The sequence below is a fragment of the Platalea leucorodia genome (genome assembly GCF_965183815.1).
Source record: "Platalea leucorodia genome assembly, chromosome: Z".
Taxonomy (NCBI): Eukaryota; Metazoa; Chordata; class Aves; order Pelecaniformes; family Threskiornithidae; genus Platalea; species Platalea leucorodia.
Window position 1 is genome coordinate 26,363,671 of NC_138858.1, and position 22,709 is coordinate 26,386,379.

At 42.6% G+C, this 22,709-nt stretch overlaps 1 protein-coding gene across 1 annotated transcript in view; it reads left to right on the forward strand.

Annotated features, from left to right (window-relative positions):
* Window positions 1-339: 339 nt before the first annotated feature.
* The window catches only part of ARSB (arylsulfatase B), a gene marked incomplete at its 5' end in the record, with an annotated part of 71,763 nt that continues 49,393 nt past the window's right edge, over window positions 340-22,709 (forward strand). Inside the window, 4 exons of the mRNA XM_082335989.1 lie at window positions 340-627; window positions 3,438-3,624; window positions 9,139-9,329; window positions 9,890-10,097. Coding sequence (XP_082192115.1) covers window positions 340-627; window positions 3,438-3,624; window positions 9,139-9,329; window positions 9,890-10,097 — 874 coding nt within the window. The remainder of the gene's footprint in view (window positions 628-3,437; window positions 3,625-9,138; window positions 9,330-9,889; window positions 10,098-22,709) is intronic.

Consider the following 22,709-nt stretch of genomic DNA (forward strand, 5'->3'; position numbering starts at 1 on the left):
ACACCGCCAACAACTTTGCAATCTCTTTTTTTTGACTCGTTTCATGAACTAACGGGCCTAAAGCCGCACCGCCTTCACCCAGCAGCAGGCAGCGCGGGCCCTTGCGCACCGCTACGCAGGCCCGGCCCGGGCCGGAGCATGGGGGCGCGGCGGGCCGGCCCCCGCCCCGCCCCGGCCCGGGCCCCCGCCCCGCCCCAGCCCGGCCGGGCCGCCGCCGAGCGGGGCGCCGCAGGCCGCCGCCCCCGCAGCCCCGTCCCGCCCGGCGGGAGGAGCCGGGCGCTGCCGCCGCCGCGGCCCGTCCCCGGGGCGGTGCCCGCGGCCCAGTTCCTGGTGGCCGGGATGGCGCGGCGGGCGGGCGGGCCGCCGCCGCTGTGCCTGCTGCTCTGCCTGCTGCTCTGCCTGCCCTTCTGCCTGCTCCCGCGGCCGGCGGCGGCGCGGCCGCCCGCCCCGCACCTGGTGCTGGTGCTGGCCGACGACCTGGGCTGGGGCGACGTGGGCTGGCACGGCTCGGCCATCCGCACGCCGCGGCTGGACGCGCTGGGGGCGGGCGGCGTGCGGCTGGAGCGGTACTACACCCAGCCGCTCTGCACCCCCTCCCGCAGCCAGCTCCTCAGCGGCCGCTACCAGGTAGGGCGCGGGTCGGGGGGCGTCCGCGGAAGCTCGGTCCCGGAGGGGTTGCCCCGGGGCGGCGAAGCCCGCGGGAGAGCCTCCGCGCTCCCTCCCCGGCGGCAGCGGCGCCCTGCCGGCCCCTTCCCCTCCCGCCGTGTCAGCAGGTGGCTCCGGCTTGCTGCCGGGGTGTCGTTTGGCCGTGCGTCTCATGCAGAGGTGCGCTTGGGAGGAGGCTGCTGCACGAAAACAGTTGCAGACAAACTTGTTTCGCTTCGTTCTGGCTCGCTAGCTCGGCAACAAACTAAGCGTGGGTTTAGGGCAAGTTGTTCTGCTCCTGAAAAGCTGAGATGCTCTCTACACTTCAATTGTATTAACAGGCATGGCGGCGTATCATGAAAAATATTCCTGTTGTAGTCACGTTATCTGCTTCTGAACTGGACAGGCGTGCAGTCAAGGTGCAGCCAGAAGCAGATAAGAGCTACATTCTCAGTTTATGCAGCTTGTTTTCCAGTGCAGTATGTAAATGCATCCTAACCTATGCATTCTCCTTCATATGGTAACATGGGTGTAGACATTTGTGCACCTCTTGATGGAGTGCACACAGATTGATCCTTAGTCAGGGTGCCTCGCTGCTTCGTGGTCCTAGTCATAATGTTTCCCATTTTTTTCAGTTGCCTAGGTGTGAGAATTGGGCTTTATCATACTGCTATACTTCCCCCATCCCCCTTCTTTTTTTTGCAACTTCGGCAAAAACAAGGCAGGGCGTAGGGAGAAGAATACAGCCAGAGAGAAAGGAGAAACTCACAAAGGGTTAAGTGTATTTGAGAAACTTCCCCTCTCTCTCAAAAAGTCCTGCACATGCATGTTAACCATAGCGATTTGTCAAAGAAACTGTTCAGAATGAAAATAAATGTCATCGTGTATCAGCAGATGTTATCTCCTGTTGTCGCAGGAAGGTTGTTCTAGCTGGTACTTACTCTTTCCAAGCAATGTTTGTTCTGTTCCTAAAACTCCAAGAGTCAATAATAAAGAATACAAAGATGTAACTGACTACTCTTTTTTTTTTAACCAACTATTTATATTGTTTTGTGTAAATAACCTAAAACATTTTTTCATTTTGACTATTTCTAAGAATACAGTTCATATTCTGAACATGCTTATCTAGAAATGGCTCAGGGTTAACTGGACAGTACTGCATCTGATCTTTAAAGTGGAAGTTGGAAATGCTCATAGTTTAGTCCTGATTTACATTCATACAATGCATCTGACTTGATAATTTAATCATCTTCGTGTTGACCTTGTTATAAATCAGCAAAATAATATTAGAAAATGGAAGTAATTTTTTTATAAAATTGAGGAGACATTGTGTGCAGGAAATAATTATGTAGCAAATATGTGGGATTTTGTTTTGTTTTACCCATTGGTATGATTAGCAATGGCTCAGAGATTTGAAAAAAATAACCTAAATCTGGTCCTATCGGGAGCTGGAATTTTGATAGTCACCTTGCAGTCCATGAAGAGAGAAGAGCAAAGGTATTGGTTTATGAAAGCTATAGTTTTTTTTCTTTTTAATTATTATTATTATTTTTTTCCTCTCCTTTTTCTTGTGTTCTAGAGACAGTGGAAGAAATTACAATGCTTTGCTAGCTTGTGTCTGTCACTATATTAATAACGTTTTTTGTAATACTGCATTTAAAAAAAAACAAGTTTTTTTCCAGATCCTGTTTCAAAGAAAATTAGTAGGCCCTTTGTGGGAGTCTACTTACCCACTCGTCTAAGATCAGGGATTATTTGGTTTGAAAGTGAGTTCAAAGTGTTGCTAAAGTGGTGCTTTTAAAATTAATCATGCAGCTTGCTACACTGGAGTGCTTAGTGGAGTTATAAAACCTGTTGTCTTGTGCTTTAGGGAGTCTTGGAGGTTCTGTGCTTTGACAGAGGCAGATTACTAGAAATATTTAGTAACTAAGCAAGATATTTATGCTTGTATGTGTATGTTTGCTGGCATTTGCTAAGTTTAGGGTAGTGCTGTTTTTTTTTTTTCTGGAGGAGATAGGAGAGTTGACAAAAGTTAGCTTATAGTACACAGTAACTGAAGAGGTTTCTTGCATCAAGCAAAGTGTAGCGGTCAGAGTATCGTTATCAGTCATACTTTTGTAAAGAGATACAAAATTCACCACTGGTTAAGATTGGAAACTTAATGGAACTATTAGAGGTCAGACCTAGGCAGTGTCTAAAACTTGTGTTATCCCCGGTATGCTTTTTTTTGTAGAAGTGCTCACACTCAATTTAAGTACATAAATATATAAACATGTGTATATAATGTACATTTAGAAGAGTAAAGCAAAAACACTGTCTTGGCCTTTAGCACCCTTTCCTCCGGTGACTGTTCTCTCATACAGACAAAAGCTCGGTAGCTTTACCTGCCGTGTGCCTTTTTGCCCATCTCCATTCCATTTGAAAATCTCTCACTCCATGTTGAGATGTTGTCCCTAGCCATCAAAGAGACCATAATGGTAATTATTACCTGTAAGATTTTTAGATGACAGCGCAAAAGGCTTTGCTTTTTTTTTTTATTGCACTGGATTTATGCCTACAAACGCCTTGTAAACCCCTGCGGTACTATTTCCTTGTCTTCCTCCACGTTCTCCCTGCCCTCCCTCTGCGGCTTCCCCATCTTCCTTGGTGCTACATCGGTGAAGACAGGAGGCCCTAAAACTAATGCTAGCATCTGGTGTAGCATTGTTTCTTTTTGCACCTGCTTATAAAGTAGCCTACGGTAACATGTTGCTGTGTTGTAACTCATCTCACATACTTCTTTTCTCTGCTAGATCCACACAGGTTTACAACACCAGATAATTTGGCCGTGCCAGCCCAGCTGTTTGCCACTGGATGAGAAACTCCTCCCAGAGCTACTTCAAGAGGCGGGATATGTTACTCACATGGTGGGGAAGTGGCATTTAGGGATGTACAGAAAAGAATGCCTTCCAACCCGCAGAGGATTTGATACTTACTTTGGTAATGGCTAGATTTAACATGGGCAATAAATAAAGTGTTAAAAATGATAAGAAACTGCCCAATTCTTCTAAGAACAGCAGATTTACTATTAGTGTATGAGTAAATCATTTACTGGGCATGCATGTTTCTGAAGTATAACTGCTTAAAATAAGTTAGTGCCTTACATGCATGCCCAAGCCTTACAACTTACTGAAAAAAAATCATAATTATTGAGTGGCTCCAAAGAAGGTATTTCTCTCTTATGATCTGGATTTAGTTTGGTTCCATAATGGTTAGAAGATTTAAGGTGTAGTGACTGGTTTGTTTTTTGTGAGTGTCTTCAATCTCAATGTTTTGTGTTAGATCAGACAGTAGACATCGCTTGCTCTGCAAATAACGCTGCATTTCTAAAAGCTGATATTTTCAAGAGAGAAATTGACATTGTACCATACTGTGTTCATGCTTTGTGAATTGGTTTTCCAGAGCCTGTGGCAAGGAAGATGGTGTGAGAGCCTCTATAAAATGGTATCCAAAAGGCCTGTTGCAGGAACTCACAAGTTATTGAGTTAAATCCTCAGATTAAAAAAATAATGCCAGAACTAGATTGTCCAAGTATGAATGTCTTGCAAAGCAACTTGTAGCTACATGTTGTTTATTCTTCCTCTTGCAAAGGCTCGTGTCCCAGTATTGATTGGACATTTATTGGTTTTGCACAAGTGCCACAGGTGTTATGTGAATCAGGCAATACGTCTTGTTCTGTGTGGTACTGAATGCAAAGTTGTCCATCTCCACTTGGTTGTTTTTAAGACACTTTCATTGAATGGATAATTTCGAAACAGTTCATCGTCTTCAAAATAGCTTTGCAAGTTGTTGATACTACTGCTGCCCACTTCTGAGAAAGTAAGGTACAAAGAAACTTAACCTGAAGTCCACATTCTTCTTGTCTAACTTTAAGTACTTAAATGAAGAGCCTGGTTATGCTACATGCCTGTTATAGACAGTGGTGATGCTGTGGTTTAACCCAGCAGGCAGCTAAACACTCCACAGCTGCTCGCTCACTCCCCCGCCCCACAGTGAGATGGGGGAGAGAATCGTGGGTGGGGGGAAGGAAGATTCGTGGGTTGAGATAAAGACAGTTTAATAGGACAGAAAAGGAAGGGAAAATAATAATAATAATAATAATAATAATAATAATAACAATAATAATAATAATAGTGATGATAAAAGAATATACAAAATAAGTGATGCACAATGCAGTTGCTCATCATCCGCTGACCAATGCCTAGCCAGTTCCTGAGCAGCAGCCCTCCAGCCAGCTTCCCCCTCGTTTATATACTGAGCATGACGTCATACGGTATGGAACAGCCCTTTGGCCAGTCTGGGTCAGCTGTCCTGGCTGTGCCCCCTCCCAGCTCCTTGTGCCTCTCCAGCCTTCTCAGTTGGTAGAGCATGAGAAGCTGAAAAGTCCTTGACTTTGTGTAAGCCCTCCTTAGCAACAACTAAAACATCAGTGTGTTACCAACATTATTCTCATGCTAAATCCAAAACACAGCACTATACCAGCTACTAAGAAGAAAATTAACTCTATCCCAGCTGAAACCAGGACAGTATCCACCCCTGATTCTGTACCGTCTACGTCATGCCCAGGTCCTACCCTTTCCAGTACATTCCAATTAATCACCGCTGCTTTTCCTGTCTTTTTATGTATATATATACACACACAGATATCATTCCCTATAAAATGTTCATTGTGTTCATTTAGTCCATAACTTTGGGCTCCCATAGAGTGCTTCAGGGCAGGAGAGATGACGTGTGGTGTTGGATTGTTTTATGCTGAAGCGAGTTCTGGTTCCATTATCACTGCGCTTTGCTCAGTTTTCATCAAAGTTCATTCTTCATCAATCTAGGTGATTCTTACTGTAATACGATTGATATGGCATATAGCCACCATAGAATTGATGATATATAATGTTTTATATAGCAATTAGCATAATACAATTTAATTTATTGGCTATTCTCACCCAAAATCAAATCCCCTTGAGGTACACATTGGACTTCCCCATCCTCCTGCATTACCCACCAAGGGCACCCAGGTCCTGGAGCTAAAGCAATCCCACAAATGGGATTACCTCTGCCTGACGCAGGAATAACCCAGCCTGTCTTCCCCATCATATTTTTTATGTGCACTACAGGGACTTTATCCCCTTCTAGAGTGTATAAAAGCCTCAATTCTATCTAATGTGCCATAAGACTGTTTTTCAAGGCCAAGGGTAGTGTTCCGGGTGGTGGCATGGGGCACGGGTTATGTTTCCAGCCATCCGGTGCTTGCTTCCCCCATTGTAAGCACGTGGTGCTTGCCTTGCAGGTTTGTGGGAGTGTGGTATAATCAATCTGCCAGGCCTCCCCATATTGATATTTCAGCCATCGTCCTCCATACCAGAGAGGCTTGAACACCTTGGCTTGCTTGATCGCAGAGCAGGTTTCATATTCATGGATAACCTGTGCAATAGTGTCCATGGTCAAGTCCAGCCCTCAATCACAAGCCCATTTATATGTTGCATCCCTTCCTTGATGGCCTGACGTGTCAGGGGCCCACCAAGCTAGAAATAATTCACGCTTATGTTGCCAGTCCTGACCCACCCAAGCCACTTCAACCTTAGCAGCCTGATCCATCTGCTGGTTTATGTTCTTCAGTGGCCCAACTCTTGGGTACGTGAGCATCAAGGTGATGTACTTTTACAGCCAGGTTCTCCATTGGGGCAGCAACATCTTCCTACAATGCAGCAGCCCAGATGGGTTTGCCTGTGTGCTGCCAGTTGCTCTGTTTCCATTGCTGTAACCACCTCTACAGGGCATTTGCCACCATCTGTGAGTCAGTGTAGAGATAAAGGACTGGCTGTTTTTCTCATTCAGCAATATCTAAAGCCAGCTGGATGGCTTTCACCTCTGCAAACAGACTCGATTCACCTTCTCCTTCAGCAGTTTCTGCAACTTGTCGTAACTTCAGCAGTTTCTGCAACTCCATACAGCAGCTTTCCACCTCCGATACTTCCCCACTAGACAACAGGACCCATCAGTGAACAGAGCATATTGTTTCTTACCCTCTTACTCCATGTAGCATCAGTTGCATGATGTGTACAGGCGGTCCTCCCTATGAACATCCAGCCCAGCACCGGCAGCTGGGGTGCCAGGAGGAGCTGTGCTTCAGTACCAGCCGCTTCCGAAGCGGCTCGAACCCCTTCACATGCTGCCAATATCTCTTTTCCAGTTGGAGTATAGCAGGCCTCAGATCTTCTGTATCCCCGACTCCAAAACCCTAGGGGTTGACCTCGAGACTCCGCCGGTGCTTTCTGCCAGAGGCTCCAGGTAGGGCCATTCTCCCTGGCTGCAGTGTAGAGCACATTTTTTACATCTTGTCCTGCCCGGACTGGCCCAAGGGCTACTGCATGGACTATCTCCTGTTTAATTTCTTCAAAGGCTTGTTGCTGCTCAGGGCCCCATTTGAAATCGTTCTTCTTCCAGGTCACTTGATAGAGAGGGCTTACAATGAGACTGAGATTTGGAATATGTATTCTCTAAAAACCCACAACGCCTAAGAAAGCTTGTGTTTCCTTTTTACTGGTTGGTGGGGACATAGCTGTTACTGTGTTGATCATGTCCATTGGGATCTGACGACATCCGTCATGCCATTTTATTTCTAAAAACTGGATCTCCTGTGCAGGTCCCTTGATCTTACTTTGTTTTATGGCAAAACCAGCTTTCAGAAGGATTAACCAGCTTTCAGAGGGATTTGGACTATTTTCTTCCCTTTCTCAAAATCCTCTTCTTCTGTGTTGCCCCACACGATGATGTCATCAACGTATTGCAGGTGTTGCGGAGCTTCACCCTGTTCCAGTGCAGCCTGGATCAGTCCATGGCAAATGGTGGGGCTGTGTTTGCACCCCTGGGGAAGTCAATTCCAGGTGTACTGGACACCCCTCCAAGTGAAAGCAAATTGTGGCCTGCACTCTGCTGCCAAAGGGATTGAGAAAAACGCATTAGTGTGTCAGAAAATTAACTCTATCCCAGCCAAAACCAGGACAGGCGATCCAAACTTTAGGTGGGAAGAACCGTTCCCTTAGATTGTTTGTTTTGACTCTTCGGGGACCTTGGGGCCATGGTTTCACAACTGAATTAAGCTAATATATATGGATTGTAATATAATGTCTTGTTGCTTAAACATACATGCCTCCTCCCATGCCTTTGCAGGAGTCTGGGATCTTTTTGACAGCATAGATGTAGGTAGGCTCGTTGGTGCTCCTTGTGAAATCTCACCCTGGGACAGAGCAGGCTCTTAATGCATGGGCCTTAATACAGGCTGGCTCTGAGTGTGGTCGTTGGGTGACCAACGTGACATTATTTTTCAGAGACTGTAGCAGTTTAATATCCTATAATGTTCATGTAATTTCAGTAGGTGTTGATTGCAATTAAGGGGCATTTGATTCTTCAGCAAACTTGACGCGGTGTCTGCCCCACTGGCACTCAAAATGGAAAAATGCAACTGGCGGCTCTGAGTACATTGATGTAAGCAGTCTGCCCACAAAATCTCTCCTTGTGCTTTGAAACAAAAGCCATTTTTTCCTCCTAAAAATGTATTAGAAGTTTATGTTGTATTTAAAACAGAACTTCATTCTTCCTGTACATACTTTTTTGCGCAAGTAATTATATTTGAAGCTGCTGAACAGAACTTAAAGTGAAGTTCCTCCATTTGGGGTTTTTGTCCCCAATTTTAGTTTGGTTTTGGAGAACTTCAGAATATATTTTTGCAGATTCGTCTCTTTTCAGGGTATTGGGGAATAAAGCTGAAATCTAATTTCCAAAGTAATAATTACTGAGATTAAAAAAATTTTGAAGGGATTTGTTTCTGGTCAATAAAAAGCAAAGGCACTCAACGCTTAACAGGATAGCTTTTGATAGGAGCAAATCTATACCTCTGGAGTTTTTGCATAGTTTCTTTTGGGTATCTTTAAATAATAGTGTCTTTTTTTCACCAGTTGGTGTCAGCAGTGGATCAGAAGTTGCTTTACAGCTGACATAAAAAAATGCTTCATGCTTTGATGTTTTTGAATCAATAAAAAAAAATCTGAACTTTCTAACAGAGAGAGAGGTCTTATGTGAAAATATAAATAGACAAAATCATACCAACTGAAAATCGGAGTAGTACACAGATAGGTCACTGCCTTTGCTATCAGTGCATTAGTTTAATGCTAATGTATTTGATATCAAGTTATGAATATAAAGTCATTGAACTGCTTTCAATATGTTTTGTGTTTTGAAATTACTACTTGCATTAACAGTAAAAAGTCTATGAAGTATTAAATGTTGAGCTACTTAGACCTATCAAGGGATGTCACTACAGATGGTCAAATATTGGATGAGTGTTTCTGCTCAAAACCACTAAAGTTTTGACATTTATTTTTTACTTCTTTTCCCCCGATATATCTGTTTATATGACATTATGTTGGCCTGCTTATTTGACATCTTTTCCTGTTCTAGGCTATCTTCTGGGGAGCGAGGATTATTACTCTCATGACCGTTGTGTCCTCATCAAAGCAAAGAACATAACGCGCTGCGCTCTGGACTTTCGAGATGGAGAAGAAGTTGCAACTGGGTTTAAAAACACGTACTCTACTAATTTATTCACAGAAAGAGCTATAGATCTTATAGCCAATCATAAAACTGAGAAGGTATAGTCAGCAGCTGTTTGATAACTTTAGCACTAAAGAATGTTCAAAAAAATGTTAATGAAATATTAATGGAGAGACCTGCACTTGAGCTGTAATTTGGGACTTTTCAGCAGGGTATGTAGAGCTAAATGTGAGAAGTAGCACTGGTAAAACTTGCCTCGTCTGCTGTCAGAATCAGCTTTGGCTGCACAGCCCTGGCCTGCTACCCTTCTCCATTTCTTTTTTAATAATACAAGTAATGAATTTATAGAAATGATTTAGCATATAGTTTGCTTTTCTGAAAAGAGAATGGAAAGTTTAAAGGGAAAAGTTCCATAGAAAGAATCTGTTATCAACTGCGTTTTGAAGAAAAGATACACCTGATGTTTTTCCACATCTTCGCAAAAGTCCTTTATCAAAGTTTTATTAGTTCATGTTTAGGGATTAGAAGAGAGAAGTGTAGAAGAAATCAAAACACAGTGCCTGCAGCTGTTGATGAATCAGGGCTGCTTTTGCTGCAGTAACTTTTGCATTTAGTACTTCATGTTCAATTGATTTCCATTCTATCCCTTCCACCCCAGCCCCTCTTTCTCTACCTCGCTTTTCAGTCTGTCCATGAACCTCTCGAGGTCCCTGAAGAATACATGAAAGCATATTCTTCCATTAAAGATGTAAAGAGGCGCCATTATGCAGGGATGGTGACTCTTATGGATGAAGCTGTAGGAAATCTTACTGATGCTCTGAAAAGATATGGTCTTTGGGACAACACAGTTCTTGTTTTCTCTACTGGTAAGTTCATTTAAATATTCTTTCAGTAATATCTTTGATAAAGTGTCTAACAAGCTGACTGCAGAGACATCTGGCCCCTCTGTCCTTCCTCATGTATTTTCTAACTACAGAAGAGCCATGAAAGTGAAACAGGACTTTATACCAGAAGGAGCCATTTCTCTCCCCCCTCTTATGGCTTTCTCAAGCATGACAAAAACAAGTCTGAAGAAGTGTCTGTGCAAATGGGGGATACTCCTATCAGAGTAAAAACAGCATTGTAAAAACTGAGGAGTGTGGTGAAGTTGGAGGCATTTTACTTGCTACTGCAGTTACTGAGTATCTGTCAGAATTGAATCCTTACTGAGAGCAATCTACCAAATTCATTTGTCCTGAGCTATAAGTAGGTGTCTGATCAGTCTATAAATTGCCATGTGTTGCATGAAGCACAAACAGCCAGACAGCAAGCAGTTGGAAGCCAAAACTCGCTCTTTTCCTTATTTTCATGTGTCATGGAATTTTTGTCTTGCTTGAAGTATTTCACTGGCACCTTACTCCCATGAAGCAGAGGTCTGTTAATAAAAAAGCTTAATATGTGATGATACAGTCTAGGCTGCCAGATTACAGGCTAAGTTGTTATATGTACTAGCACACGATATGGTTTCTAGATTATTAGGGTAATGCAAATAATACATTACAAAGCAGTGTCCTTTGTTTCCAAATTAGGAATAAAACAGAACCTTTTTGAGATACAGCTGCTTGGCTGGGTTTCAGGAGCATAGCTGTTCTTGTTTGTTTGGGAGTGGGAAGTAGCCTTTCAATGCTTACAGTTGCTCTTTTGTCCAGGCTCTACATATTAGGGCTGTCAAAGTGGCAAATTAATTTTCTATGAACACTTTAAAAAAAACACCACCGCCAACAAGAAAAACCCCAGACCCCAAGGTCTGATGAAAATGCAGTGATGTGTTTTGAGTTTAGCAGCTGCATCCTATAGCACTTGGAATCTTAGAATTTCATTTTGAGTCCAAACCTGTTTGCCTTGTGGTGTTACATTTATGTCCAGGTTTTGGCTCTAACAGGATTTGATAACTGTTCTATGCCTGTTTCTGTTTGCACTGTTTTCGTATTTAGAACTGAAAGTAAGCAAAGCCATATGGAAAGTGATACCAATATTTATTCCATATGGAAAAAATCCAGTCTTTGCTGATGGGGTCCTGGTAGAGTTATTTCAGTAATGTTTGTTCAGTATGTTGTGGAATAAAACTAAACAAATCTGAGTTGGAATTACAGGGTATGACTGAATTAAAAAGGCAAATTTAGTTTTTGTTTATGAAACATTTTTTTCTGAAACAATGACAGTATACCCTGATTTTAATAGTAGTTATCTTGCAATCAATTACAGGTACGTTTCAACAAGAGTCAAGCAGTCAGGAGAAACCAGTGTCTGCCCTATCTAATCGGACTGATCTTGAGTTAATTGACATTTTAAACTGTGGAGAATGGAATTTAATATGATTGAAATGCAGGGAAATTGGGCCTAGATCAAGCAGGCCAGGGGACAGTGATTTGGGTTTTTTCAGTGTTCTTTCTTCACTTCAAACAACTATTCTTTACGGGCATAAAACATTGCATGCATTAAAGACCCGGTTTCCAAAAATCAAATATTGAAACCGTTAAGCATTTAAAAAAAAGGCAAAAAAAAGCAAAAAAAAAAAAAAAAAGCATGAAATCTATTCGGCTTTTCTATATTATATTTATTGCTTTTGCGGATGGTGTGTTTTAAAATGGGCATTGTAACGTAGTTGAAAAGAAACACGAGAGGGTCTGCAGTTGAGCGTCTGGTGCAGAGTTGTGCTGTGTGAGATCTCTCTGCACAGCTTTCAAGTCCTTTGTAATTGGGAGTCTTAGTGTGCACTGGTAGCTATAGTATGGGTGTATACTTATAGTATGCTATTAGCTTCAGCTCTTGAGGGCATGCCTGCTCGAGGAAGCTGTGCCCCCTCTCCCTGCCCCAAGTGCTCTCCTGGGACTGGGAGACCCTCCTGTTGCTTGGTATGGCAAGAGGCATGCATTTTCCTCAGGAATTCTCTCCAAGAAAGTTCTTCCCATGTTGCGGGGTTAAGAATCATTTAAGGATTTAAATGAAGACTGCAAGGGAGAATCTACGGAAGGATAAAGTGTATCCATAATTTTAAGGAGCAGTGTCTATATGTCTCTTCAACATAGTAGTTAAAGACACAGGATCGTAAAAGCACTCTCTGTTTTATTATAAACCTGTGTGGTTTGATAACTGTGGTGTTGGAAACCTGTAGAGGAAAAAGAAGCGGAGATCCTACTGTTGTGGTAGATTTTACTAGATGCATTGCTATTCTCTGTTTAGTTGCGGCCAATATTCACACTTGGATGTTTGCATCTCTCATGGCTTCAAAATTCCCCATGAAAAAATAATTTACTAGTGATCATTTGCTAATGTGTGCTATAGCAAGTAGCATTACAACAAACATACAGTCTTCCGGTTGATTTTTTCACTGTGAAGTGTCGACCCCAAAATTAGAGACCTTTTTAGTGGGTGCTCATTGAAATACTCTAGAACATGATAAAATCTTTGCTCTCATGGTAGATTTCTTTTGTTAAACTCTTTCGTGTTTCTTGCTATTTGTATGTGTTATGGCTCAACCAGGATTACCTTGAAAACATGCCAGTTGGCAAACGGAAATACTGCACATTTTAAAAGGGCCTTGTAAAATGCATGGAAGAACTCCAGTTCCTTTTTAAAGTGGGCTGATGGAGACACCAGGCCAAAAATGAAGTAATCTGGTCATTAGCAAAGTCTGACTCCATCAGTATATCGTGTAAATCAACATCTCTGGTGTCTTTTTGAATAGATACACAAGCTATTTCTACAGCTAAATAAGAAAAAGATGTGGTAGTTCAGTAGTATGTGGTGTTATATTTGTGTATCAAGTAGTAGCTTGAAAAGTCTTGACTGGTGTGATACAAAGTAGAATTTGCTTTTATGGAGCACCTTCTGTACTGAAGATACAAGTCAGTCTATGCTAATGAGATCAGTGGTGAAAATGAACTTATTGTCTGTTCAGGCTAAACAGATAAAAATGGATGCAGCACTGTCTTGGGTACCCATGGCCTTTTATCCACTTGAAATCAAAAAGAATGAGACATTCAGTTTATTTTTCTTTTTAGGATACTTAAGAGACTATAACTACCAACTTTGCTGAAGAGGGCCTTGATTTAACATAAAGGTCATAAAAAGCATTCAATGGTACAAATTTACCGCAGCGCTATTAACACTGGCTTAGAGTCCAAATTTTGCTTCAAATATAGACCTATGATTTGAGGTAAGAAATGGAGATTTGCTGTAAATACCATGCGTTTATAGTTTCTGCAACATATTACAAGTAATTTTGGTGGAAATTCGCCAACTTTAGAGCAAAGGAATCTGGCCCCTAATTTCAGTTCTGTATTAAAGCTACTATCCATTGCTTTATTTAACTTTCAGGTTTTTAACATACTAAATAATTTTGGAGCAAAACTCCTTGCTGTTCTTTCTTCCAATATGTCTGTTAATTCTTAAATGTGGATTAGCATTGTAGTGTCTGGTAGTTGCCATAAGAGGGCATTTGAACAGTAAAATATGTGGAACTGTTCAAGCCTTGGTTTATATTGCTAAGAGGAAACCACATAAATCCTTTCCATAATGGAGCATGTGACAGCAATGACTGTTTTCACTCCAAAAGAGGGGTTTTTTATCATTTTAGAATTATGATTAATAAGAGCACAGATTGTCTTGGACATAATTACTGATGTTTATACAGTCTCTCTCTCTCACACACTTATAGATTTTTTTTCCCTCAGAATTTCATATGACCTGAATAAAGACTTTCTCAGTCTCTTTCCCCCCCACCCTCATTCCAGCCAGCGTATTGTAGTTGTTGTCTAATAAAATGTTGGGGTTTTTTTGCTTATTTCCAGCTCCTACTTTGGTAGAAACCAGGGTTCTGACTTTCACGGGTTCCCTAAGGGCAGTTTTTTATCTTCTTCCTGATGTCTTTGTTCCTGAATGAACTCCTGCTCCTTCTCTTTTGCTGGTAAGGGACTTCAGAGAGACTTTTAATTGCAGATTGTCCAAGCCAACTGAAGGACAGATTGGTTAGAGCAGTTATTCTCTGGCTGTGGTGTCAGAGGTGCTAATTTTGAAGGTTGTGTTGTCAGATTTTTTTAGTAAATCTGCTCAATTACAGATCTGAAGACCTGCCTTAACTGGTCTTGCCAGGAGGTTCTGAGAGGTTCAGTGCATTGCCAGCAAGGAAGATGCCCGGGCATCTGCTGCCTGAGCATCTGCTGGTTTCTAAGAGGAAATAAACACAGGTGCCTTAGCTGCAAGCACCTTCAATCAAACTAGTTATTTGAGTCAATATATTCCCAAATACTGCTTTTCTATTTCTTGATTATTTAAGCGTGTTATTATATAGGCAAGAGTTGCAGCTGATCACTGTACTTGCACTGGTCAGAGTTGTTGCATGTCAATGATAAATAGTGAAAGGTGCATGTGGTTGGTGTTTTATACTCCAGTGTTGGCGTTTATTCTTTTTTTAGGCTTTTTCCACATTACAGTATGGGTGGTAAGAATAAATTTTTTAGAAATAAAAGAATATCTTTTCTGCCATATGTTGCAGATAATAGTAATGAGACATGTAGACTGATTTGTAAGAATATATTATCAAAGGCAGAAATGTTATCTTATGATGGAAATTAATTTCAAAATGAAAACTGAGAAGATGTTCATAGTCAATATATTATATTTTTTCCCCCTGTTTTAAAATCCTGTGAAAACCCAAAATGTTTTGTAGGAAGTGTTTATTTATCTTCCTTCTAGCATTAACCCCTCCCCACCCACCCTGCTTTTTCCATGCAAAACGTAACACTCCAAAACCGAGTTCCTGAACAGAGGATGACCTTGTGCCAGAGACAGTTGCTTCTTTTTTCCGTTGGTGTTTAAAAATTCCAACATAAGTGGAATCTTGAATTTTTCTTCCTGTTTTTAGCAAATGCTAGTGCTTAAAGTGTAGTTCACTTCTAGATGAAGCTCAGAAGTTAATTTTACCCAGAGTCGCAAGCTGGCCATTTTTGTCTAAAGCTTTGACTTTAGTTATCCTAGCAAATTTTTTCTCAGACTGAGATGAATGCTGAAAACAACTTGTTTTACATGTTAACAACATTTAATAATTTCGCACAGCTTTCAGAAGGCTGTCTTAAGCTATGATTACTATTAAATTATACGAGTTTGTTCTCCATTATAGTGTTTAAGAAGCCATTATTCTTTGTGTCAGAATCTTCTACAAGCACATCAGTGGTCAGGTTCAGTGCTCTATCACTGGGACAAGTCCAGAGTTTTCTTCACTATGTCTCATTTAACTTGCTTACTGCAGCCATATGAACAGTTTGTCAGGTTATTCCCGTTGCTTTTAGGTTAAAATTTCCCTCTGTGTTTCTCTTGTGTTTAGTGACGGTCAATACTAGTGTAGACCTGACACAGCAGGGTCTGTAACTACTGAGACCAGTTTAATTACTGAGACTGCTTACAATAAAAGCAGTCGCCTGAAACTGTCTGTGCTAGGATTGCTCCTATCATGAAAGCTGTGCTGGGAGGAAAAAAAAAAAAAAAAGAATTGAATAGGATGAAAAAGGACATTGTTCATGCAGCTTGTGTAAGGCTAAATTTGTAACTATTGGAATCTCGTGTACATCAAATGCATTTTTTTTCCATGAGATCCGTTTTCCCTTCCCCCCCCCCCACCCCACCCCACCCCTTTAGAAAAGTCAGGAGAATAAAGAGACAGTTCTGGTGAGTTACAAAAAAAGGTAGAGGTTAATTTATCTGAGCACAACTCAGTAAAAGTTACTCTGTAAATGCTCAGTAAAGTTGCTCAGCAAATGGTGCTCTGATGCAGGAGAGGTATTATGTTCCCTTGATGGAAAATAAAAGCCCTATGGGTGTATTTAAAGCACAACAAGAATTACATTAGCAGAATTTTATAGTAGAAAGTCTAGTTCTCTGTTTCTATTGTCCCTCTAATGGAAAGGCTTTCAGTAGTTCTTCCATCGCATACACACAAAATTCTGTATTAAGCACTGAAAATATAATAATGCGTCAGCACTCTGAAGACACTTTTTTGAGTGGCTTTTCTGCTGCTTATATTGAACCTTCAAGGTTATGCTTTCCACTGAGAGTATACAGCATCAGACTGAAGTATACAACAGATGTTTTTTCACCAACTGATCTTAACCAAATGATTTTGGTTTGTTGCATTGGAAATGTATGTTTTGTGTTAGCCATCAGAGGGAGTGTGCTTGCATTTCTGTCACACTTGCAGCATGATTGAAAAACACAGCAACAAATGGATCTTTCAGATGCAATATGGGGAAGCAGGGAAGAACTTGAGTTCAAATTAAGGGCAAAGTTATTCTCTAATTCATGCTGCGAGTCTCTTATCCACAGTGTAGATCTCTGCTGTGTATTCGGTACTCTTTTCTTTCTTTTTTTTTTTTTTTAAATGAAACCTCAATGGGAGTTCCGCACTTGGAACATGTACAGAATAAGCATTATTCATGCTGTGAAGATCAGAGGGGAGAAATTTTACCCAAATGTGATCCTTTACCGCTATTATCGACAGCGCTCTCTGTTTAACTGTGAGTCACAACCATGAGCTTAGATCACACAAAGGAAGGGCTCTGAAGTCCTGTTCTGTGACCTAGACTTTCAGCAAGAATGTTGGAGGTCAAAAATGAGATGCATTTACAGAGCTGTGCATTGAAGCTGTCTGGTGCTTGCTTGTATTGTGTCTGGCACTAGTAAGTGCTGTTTAATTCCCTTTCATATATATGAAATTCACGCAGAAAATTTAAAAAGTTTTAAAAAAAAGCCAGCAACAGCTAACTGCCTGCTTGATTTGTTGGTATTGGCAACTAATTGTAGTGTTACATCCAAACTTCTGTGTACGAGAATTGTGCATGTAGACTTGTCTCCTGCTTATATCCATCACTTCATTTTTAAATAAGTACATATTAAATGGTACGTAGTTGTATCATGTCCACTAAATAACTGTGGGGGTTTTAAACTATTGTATCAGTGTTGCTTGTAGTTCCCCTTCTTTGCTTTTTATTACTGTGATCTATTGGCTGCGTCCATAATTTCAATAGTATTTAAAACAAAATCATACAAAGACCAGTTTTGCATTATGGAACAGAGATGTTGGCACTTCATGTAAACAAAACTGCTGGGGTTTGGCTTTTCTGTAGTCTCCCCATCAGAAACAGGCAACAGCAAGAAAGGTGTAGGGGTATGGGTTTTGTCCCATCTTCTGTCTTTTGTATATCTTTGTCTGAGATTGTTTGCAGGTTGCATGCCACTTCTTTTGTTTATTTTTAGTTGCAAACTTGAGAAGTCTGCTTTGTGAAAATGTCATAGGTGGTGTGAGTCACTTCATTGACATGCTCTGTTTTCAACAATACCGAGACACTAACATTGTTAAATTGGCTTCTTAAACTCTCTAAGTTACATAAGAAATAATTTCACAGTTAACTTTTAATATACTTTCAGTTCTGCTTCAGTTGGATGGACCCTCACACTGACGTCCATATGGTTCTGATTAAGTATAAGAGCATTATTGCTCTTAAAGCCCCAGCCCTTCAAAGGAGCAACAGATATATAACGTGTAACAAATGTTTACAGAATTAAACTGTGGATGAATTGGATAAGCGATTTTATTTCTGCTATCTTTTTCTGTACTTGTTACACTCATTATTGTTTAGTTGTTGAGGATTAAAGGAACCTATATGGTCAGTAGTATTCAAGGTTAAATTGCATTTGATTTTTGAAATGCAATATTACAATATCAGAGAGAAAAATAAAAAACTCAGTATTGGTAAACAAAGCCAGAATTACACAAAAGAGAGAAAGAAGCAACATCTTCCATCATCCAGTTTAGTGGTTCATACTGTTTTGGATCAGTGAGACAAAAGTGTTTGAAAATCTGTCCTCAATCTCTCATCCCCTGTAATTCATCCTCTGTTGAGGGAATTGTGCTGCCTGGCTGATGGTGGCACAGTGGTAGGATCACTTCAGATGCCGTGAGATTCAGGATTAGAAGTGTGTTTCTGTTGTTGCTGTTTACAACTCATAAAATCTCCTAATGCAGTAGCACAACAAGAAAAGGGGGAAAAAGTCCAAAAAGCATGTGAGTTTGAGTTACTTTTTAAGCTTTCATCATTCTGAGCTCAGGTGTTGCACAGTGGAAATGTATCAGAAACTTGAGGAGAGGGAAGGAATTTGCTCCTTCCCTATTTTACTAGGACCCAGTGGGTGTGGGTTTCTGTCTGTTTCCCTGATTGCCCATCTTAGGTATCCAAATAGTGAAATGTTTTCCAGTTTCTGTGGGAGACTTTCTTCTAATGTAACACTGCAGGTGATATCAAAAAAGCTTAGAAAAACTTTGAGTAAATAAGCTTTCTCTGTTTTTCTTCACATCTGTTTCTTGCACAACTTTTAGTATTTCTTCCTTGTCCTGTACGTTGTTTTAGACTACTGCCATGAATTCACATATATATTGGGTATTATTAAATTAACTGAGTACTATTAAAGCTACTAAATATTAAGATGTAGCCAAAGATATGCCATTTACTGATCAACTAGTTTCCTCACCAAGATTAACAAAGGAGATGGCTACAACATCTCTTTTGTCTATTGCCATTGTTCTCTTAGAACCTAAGTTTCTTCTATAGCCAAATTTTGAACTTCAAATGTACAAGGAAAAGAGGAATACTACTGTTAGTGTCACTAGGAATCACTCAGCAGAGTGGATATGTACTAAATCTGTCATGTAGAGCACTAATATTTTTTAATATCTGCTACTATGTGGCTGGAACACAGGAAAAAAAGGAGAGTTTATGACCTTTGGAAGAAGGGGCAGGAAACTCAGGAGGACTACAAGGATGTGGTGAGGTTTTGCAGGGAGAGGATTAGAAGGGCCAAAGCCCAACTAGAACTTAATCTGGCTACTGCCGTAAAAGACAACAAAAAATGTTTCTATAAATACATTGGCAACAAAAGGAGGGCTAAGGAGAATCTCCGTCCTTTATTGGATGCGGGGGGAAACAGTGACAGAGGACAAGGAAAAGGCTGAGGTACTTCATGCCTTCTTTGCCTCAGTCTTTCATAGTCAGACCAGTTGTTCTCGGGGTACCAGCGCCCTGAGCTGGAAGACAGGGGCAGGGAGCAGAATGAAGCCCCCATAATCCAAGGGAAAATGGTTAGTGACCTGCTACACCATGTAGACATGCACAAGTCTATGGGGCCAGATGGGATCCACCGAGGGGTACTGAGGGAGCTGGCAAAAGTGCTCACCAAGCCACTTTCCATCATCTCTCAGCAGTCCTGGCTAACTGAGGAGGTCCCAGTTGACTGGAGGTTAGCAAATATGACGCCCATCTACAAGAAGGGCCGGAAGGAGGATCTGGGGAACTCCAGGCCTGTCAGTCTGACCTCGGTGCCAGGGAAGGTCATGGAGCAGATCATCCTGATTGCCATCACAGGGCATGTACGGGACAACCAGGGGATCAGGCCCAGTCAGCATGGGTTTATGAAAGGCAGGTCCTGCTTGACGAACCTGATCTCCTCCTTTGACCAGGTGACCTGCTTAGTGGATGAGGGGAAGGCTGTGGATGTTGTCTAGCTGGACTTCAGTAAGGCCTTTGACAGTGTCTCCCACAGCATTCTCCTGGAGAAACTAGCTGCTCACAGCTTGGACGGGTGTCCTCTTCACTAGGCCAAGCCGAGAGAGTGGTGGTGAATGGAGTTAAATCCAGTTGTAGGCCAGTCACAAGTGGTGTTTCCCAGGGCTCAGTACTGGGGCCAGTTCTGTTTAATATCTTCATTGATGATCTGGATGAGGGGATTGAGTGCACCCTCACTAAGTTTGCAGATGACACCAAGTTGGGCGGGAGTGCTGATCTGCTGGAGGGTAGGAAGGCCCTACAGAGGGACCTGGACAGGCTGGATCGATGGGCTGAGGCCAACTGCATGAGATTCAACAAGGCTTACTGCTGAGTCCTGCACTTGGGTCACAACAACCCCATGCAACGCTACAGGCTTGGGGAGGAGTGGCTGGAGAGCTGCCCGGCAGAAAAGGACCTGGGGGTGTTGGTCAACAGCCAGCTGAACATGAGCCAGCAGTGTGCTCAGGTGGCCAAGAAGGCCAATGGCATCCTGGCTTGTATCAGAAATAGAGTGGCCAGCAGGACCAGGGAAGCAGTCGTCCCCTTGTACTCAGCACTGGTGAGGCCGCACCTCGAGTACTGTGTTCAGTTTTGGGCCCCTCACGACAAGAAGGACACCGAGGTGCTGGATTGTGTCCAAAGAAGGGCGACGAAGCTGGTGAAGGGTCTGGAGCACGAGTCTTGTGAGGAGTGGCTGAGGGAGCTGGGGTTGTTTAGTTTGGAGAAGAGGAGGCTGAGGGGAGACCTTATTGCTCTCTACAACCACTGGAAAGGAGGTTGTAGTGAGGTGGGGGTCGGTCTCTTTTCCCAAGTAACAAGTGATAGGATGAGAGGAAATGGCCTCAAGTTGTGCTAGGGGCGGTTTAGGTTGGATATTAGGAGAAATTTCTTCATCGAAAGGGTAGTCAGGCATTGGACCAGGCTGCCCAGGGAAGTGGTTGAGTCCCCATCCCTGGAGGTATTAGAAAGACGTGTAGATGTGGTGCTTAGGGACATGGTTTAGTGGTGGACTTGGCAGTGCTAGGTTAATGGTTGGATTTGATAATCTTAAAGGTCTTTTCCAACCTAAATGATTCTATGATTCTATAATTCTATAATTCTTTTACATTTTTTTAAATGCCTTGATTTTATAGAATCGTAGAATGGTTTGAGTAGGAAGGGGCCTTTAAATGTCATCTAGTCCAACCCCCTGCAATGAGCAGGGACATCTTCAACCAGATCAGGTTGCTCACAGCCACGTCCAACCTGACCTTGCATGTTTCCAGGCATGGGGCATCTACCACCTCACTGGGCAACCTGTTCCAGTGTTTCACCACCCTCATCATAAAAAAATTTCTTCCTTATATCTAGTCTGAATCTGCCTTCTTTTAGTTTAAAACCATTACCCCTTGTCCTATTGCAACAGGCCCTACTAAAAAGTCTGTCCCCATCTTTCTTATAAGCCCACTTTACCTACTGGAAGGCTGCAATTAGGTCTCCCTGGAGCCTTCTCTTCTCCAGGCTGAACAACCCCAACTATCTCAGCCTTTCCTCATAGCAGAGGTGTTCCATCCCTCTGATCATTTTTGTGGCCCTCCTCTGGACTTGCTTCAATAGGTCCATCTGTTTCTTGTGCTGAGGACCCTGGAGCTGGAGGCAATACTACAGGTCGGGTCTCACCAGAGCACCTCCCTCGACCTGCTGGCCATGCTTCTTTTGATGCAGCCCAGGAGACAGTTGGCTTTCTGGGCTGCAAGAGCACATTGCTGGCTCATGTCTAGGTTTTCATCCACCAGTACCTCCAAGTCCTTCTCCACAGGGCTGCTCTCAATCCCTTCATCCCCCAGCCTGTACTGATACCAGGGATTACCCTGACCCAGGTGCAGGACTTTGCACTTGTCCATGTTGAACCTCATGAGGTTCACACAGGCCCACGTCTGGAGCCTGTCCAGGTCCCTCTGGATGGCATCCTGTCCCTCAGGCGTGTCAGCTGCACTGCTCAGCTTGGTGTCACCTGCAAACTTGCTGAGGGTGCACTTGATCCCGCTGTCTATGTCATTGATGAAGATACTACACAGCACTGGCCCCGGTACAGACCCCTGAGGGACACCACTTGTCACTGTTCTCCATCTGGACATCAAGCCATTGACCACTACCCTCTGGATGCGACCATCCCACCAATTCCTTATTCACCGAACAGTCCACCCATCAAATCCATATCCTTCCAATTTAGAGAGAAGGATGTTGTGGGGGACCGTGTCAAAGGCCTTACAGAAGTCCAGATAGATGACATCCGTAGCTCTTCCCTTGCCAACTGATGTAGTCACTCCATCATAGAAGGCCACTAGGTTGGTCAGGCAGGACTTGCCCTTGGTGCAGCCATGCTGGCTGTCTTGAATCACCTCCCTGTCTTCCATGTGCCTTAGCACAGCTTCTAGGAGAATCTGTTCCGTGATCTTCCCAGGCACAGAGGTGAGGCTGACAGGTCGGTAGTTCCCAGGATCCTCCTTTCTACCCTTTTTAAAAATGGCTGCAATATTTCCCTTTTTCCAGTCCCCAGGGACTTCACCTGACTGCCATGACTTTTCAGATATGATGGAGAGTGGCTTGGTGACTACATGAGCCAATTCCCTGAGGACTCTGCGATGCATCTCGTCAGGTCCTGTAGACTTATGTATGTTCAGGTTCCTCAGGTGGTCATAAGCCTGACCTTCTCTTACAGTGGGAGGGACTTTGCTCCCCCAGTCCCTGCCTTGTGGTCCATCCACTCAAGAGCTGTGGGAAGAGAGGTTGCCAGTGAAGACTGAGGCAAAAAAGTTGTTGAGTACCTCAGCCTTGTCCTCGTCTGTTGTTACCAGTTTGCCA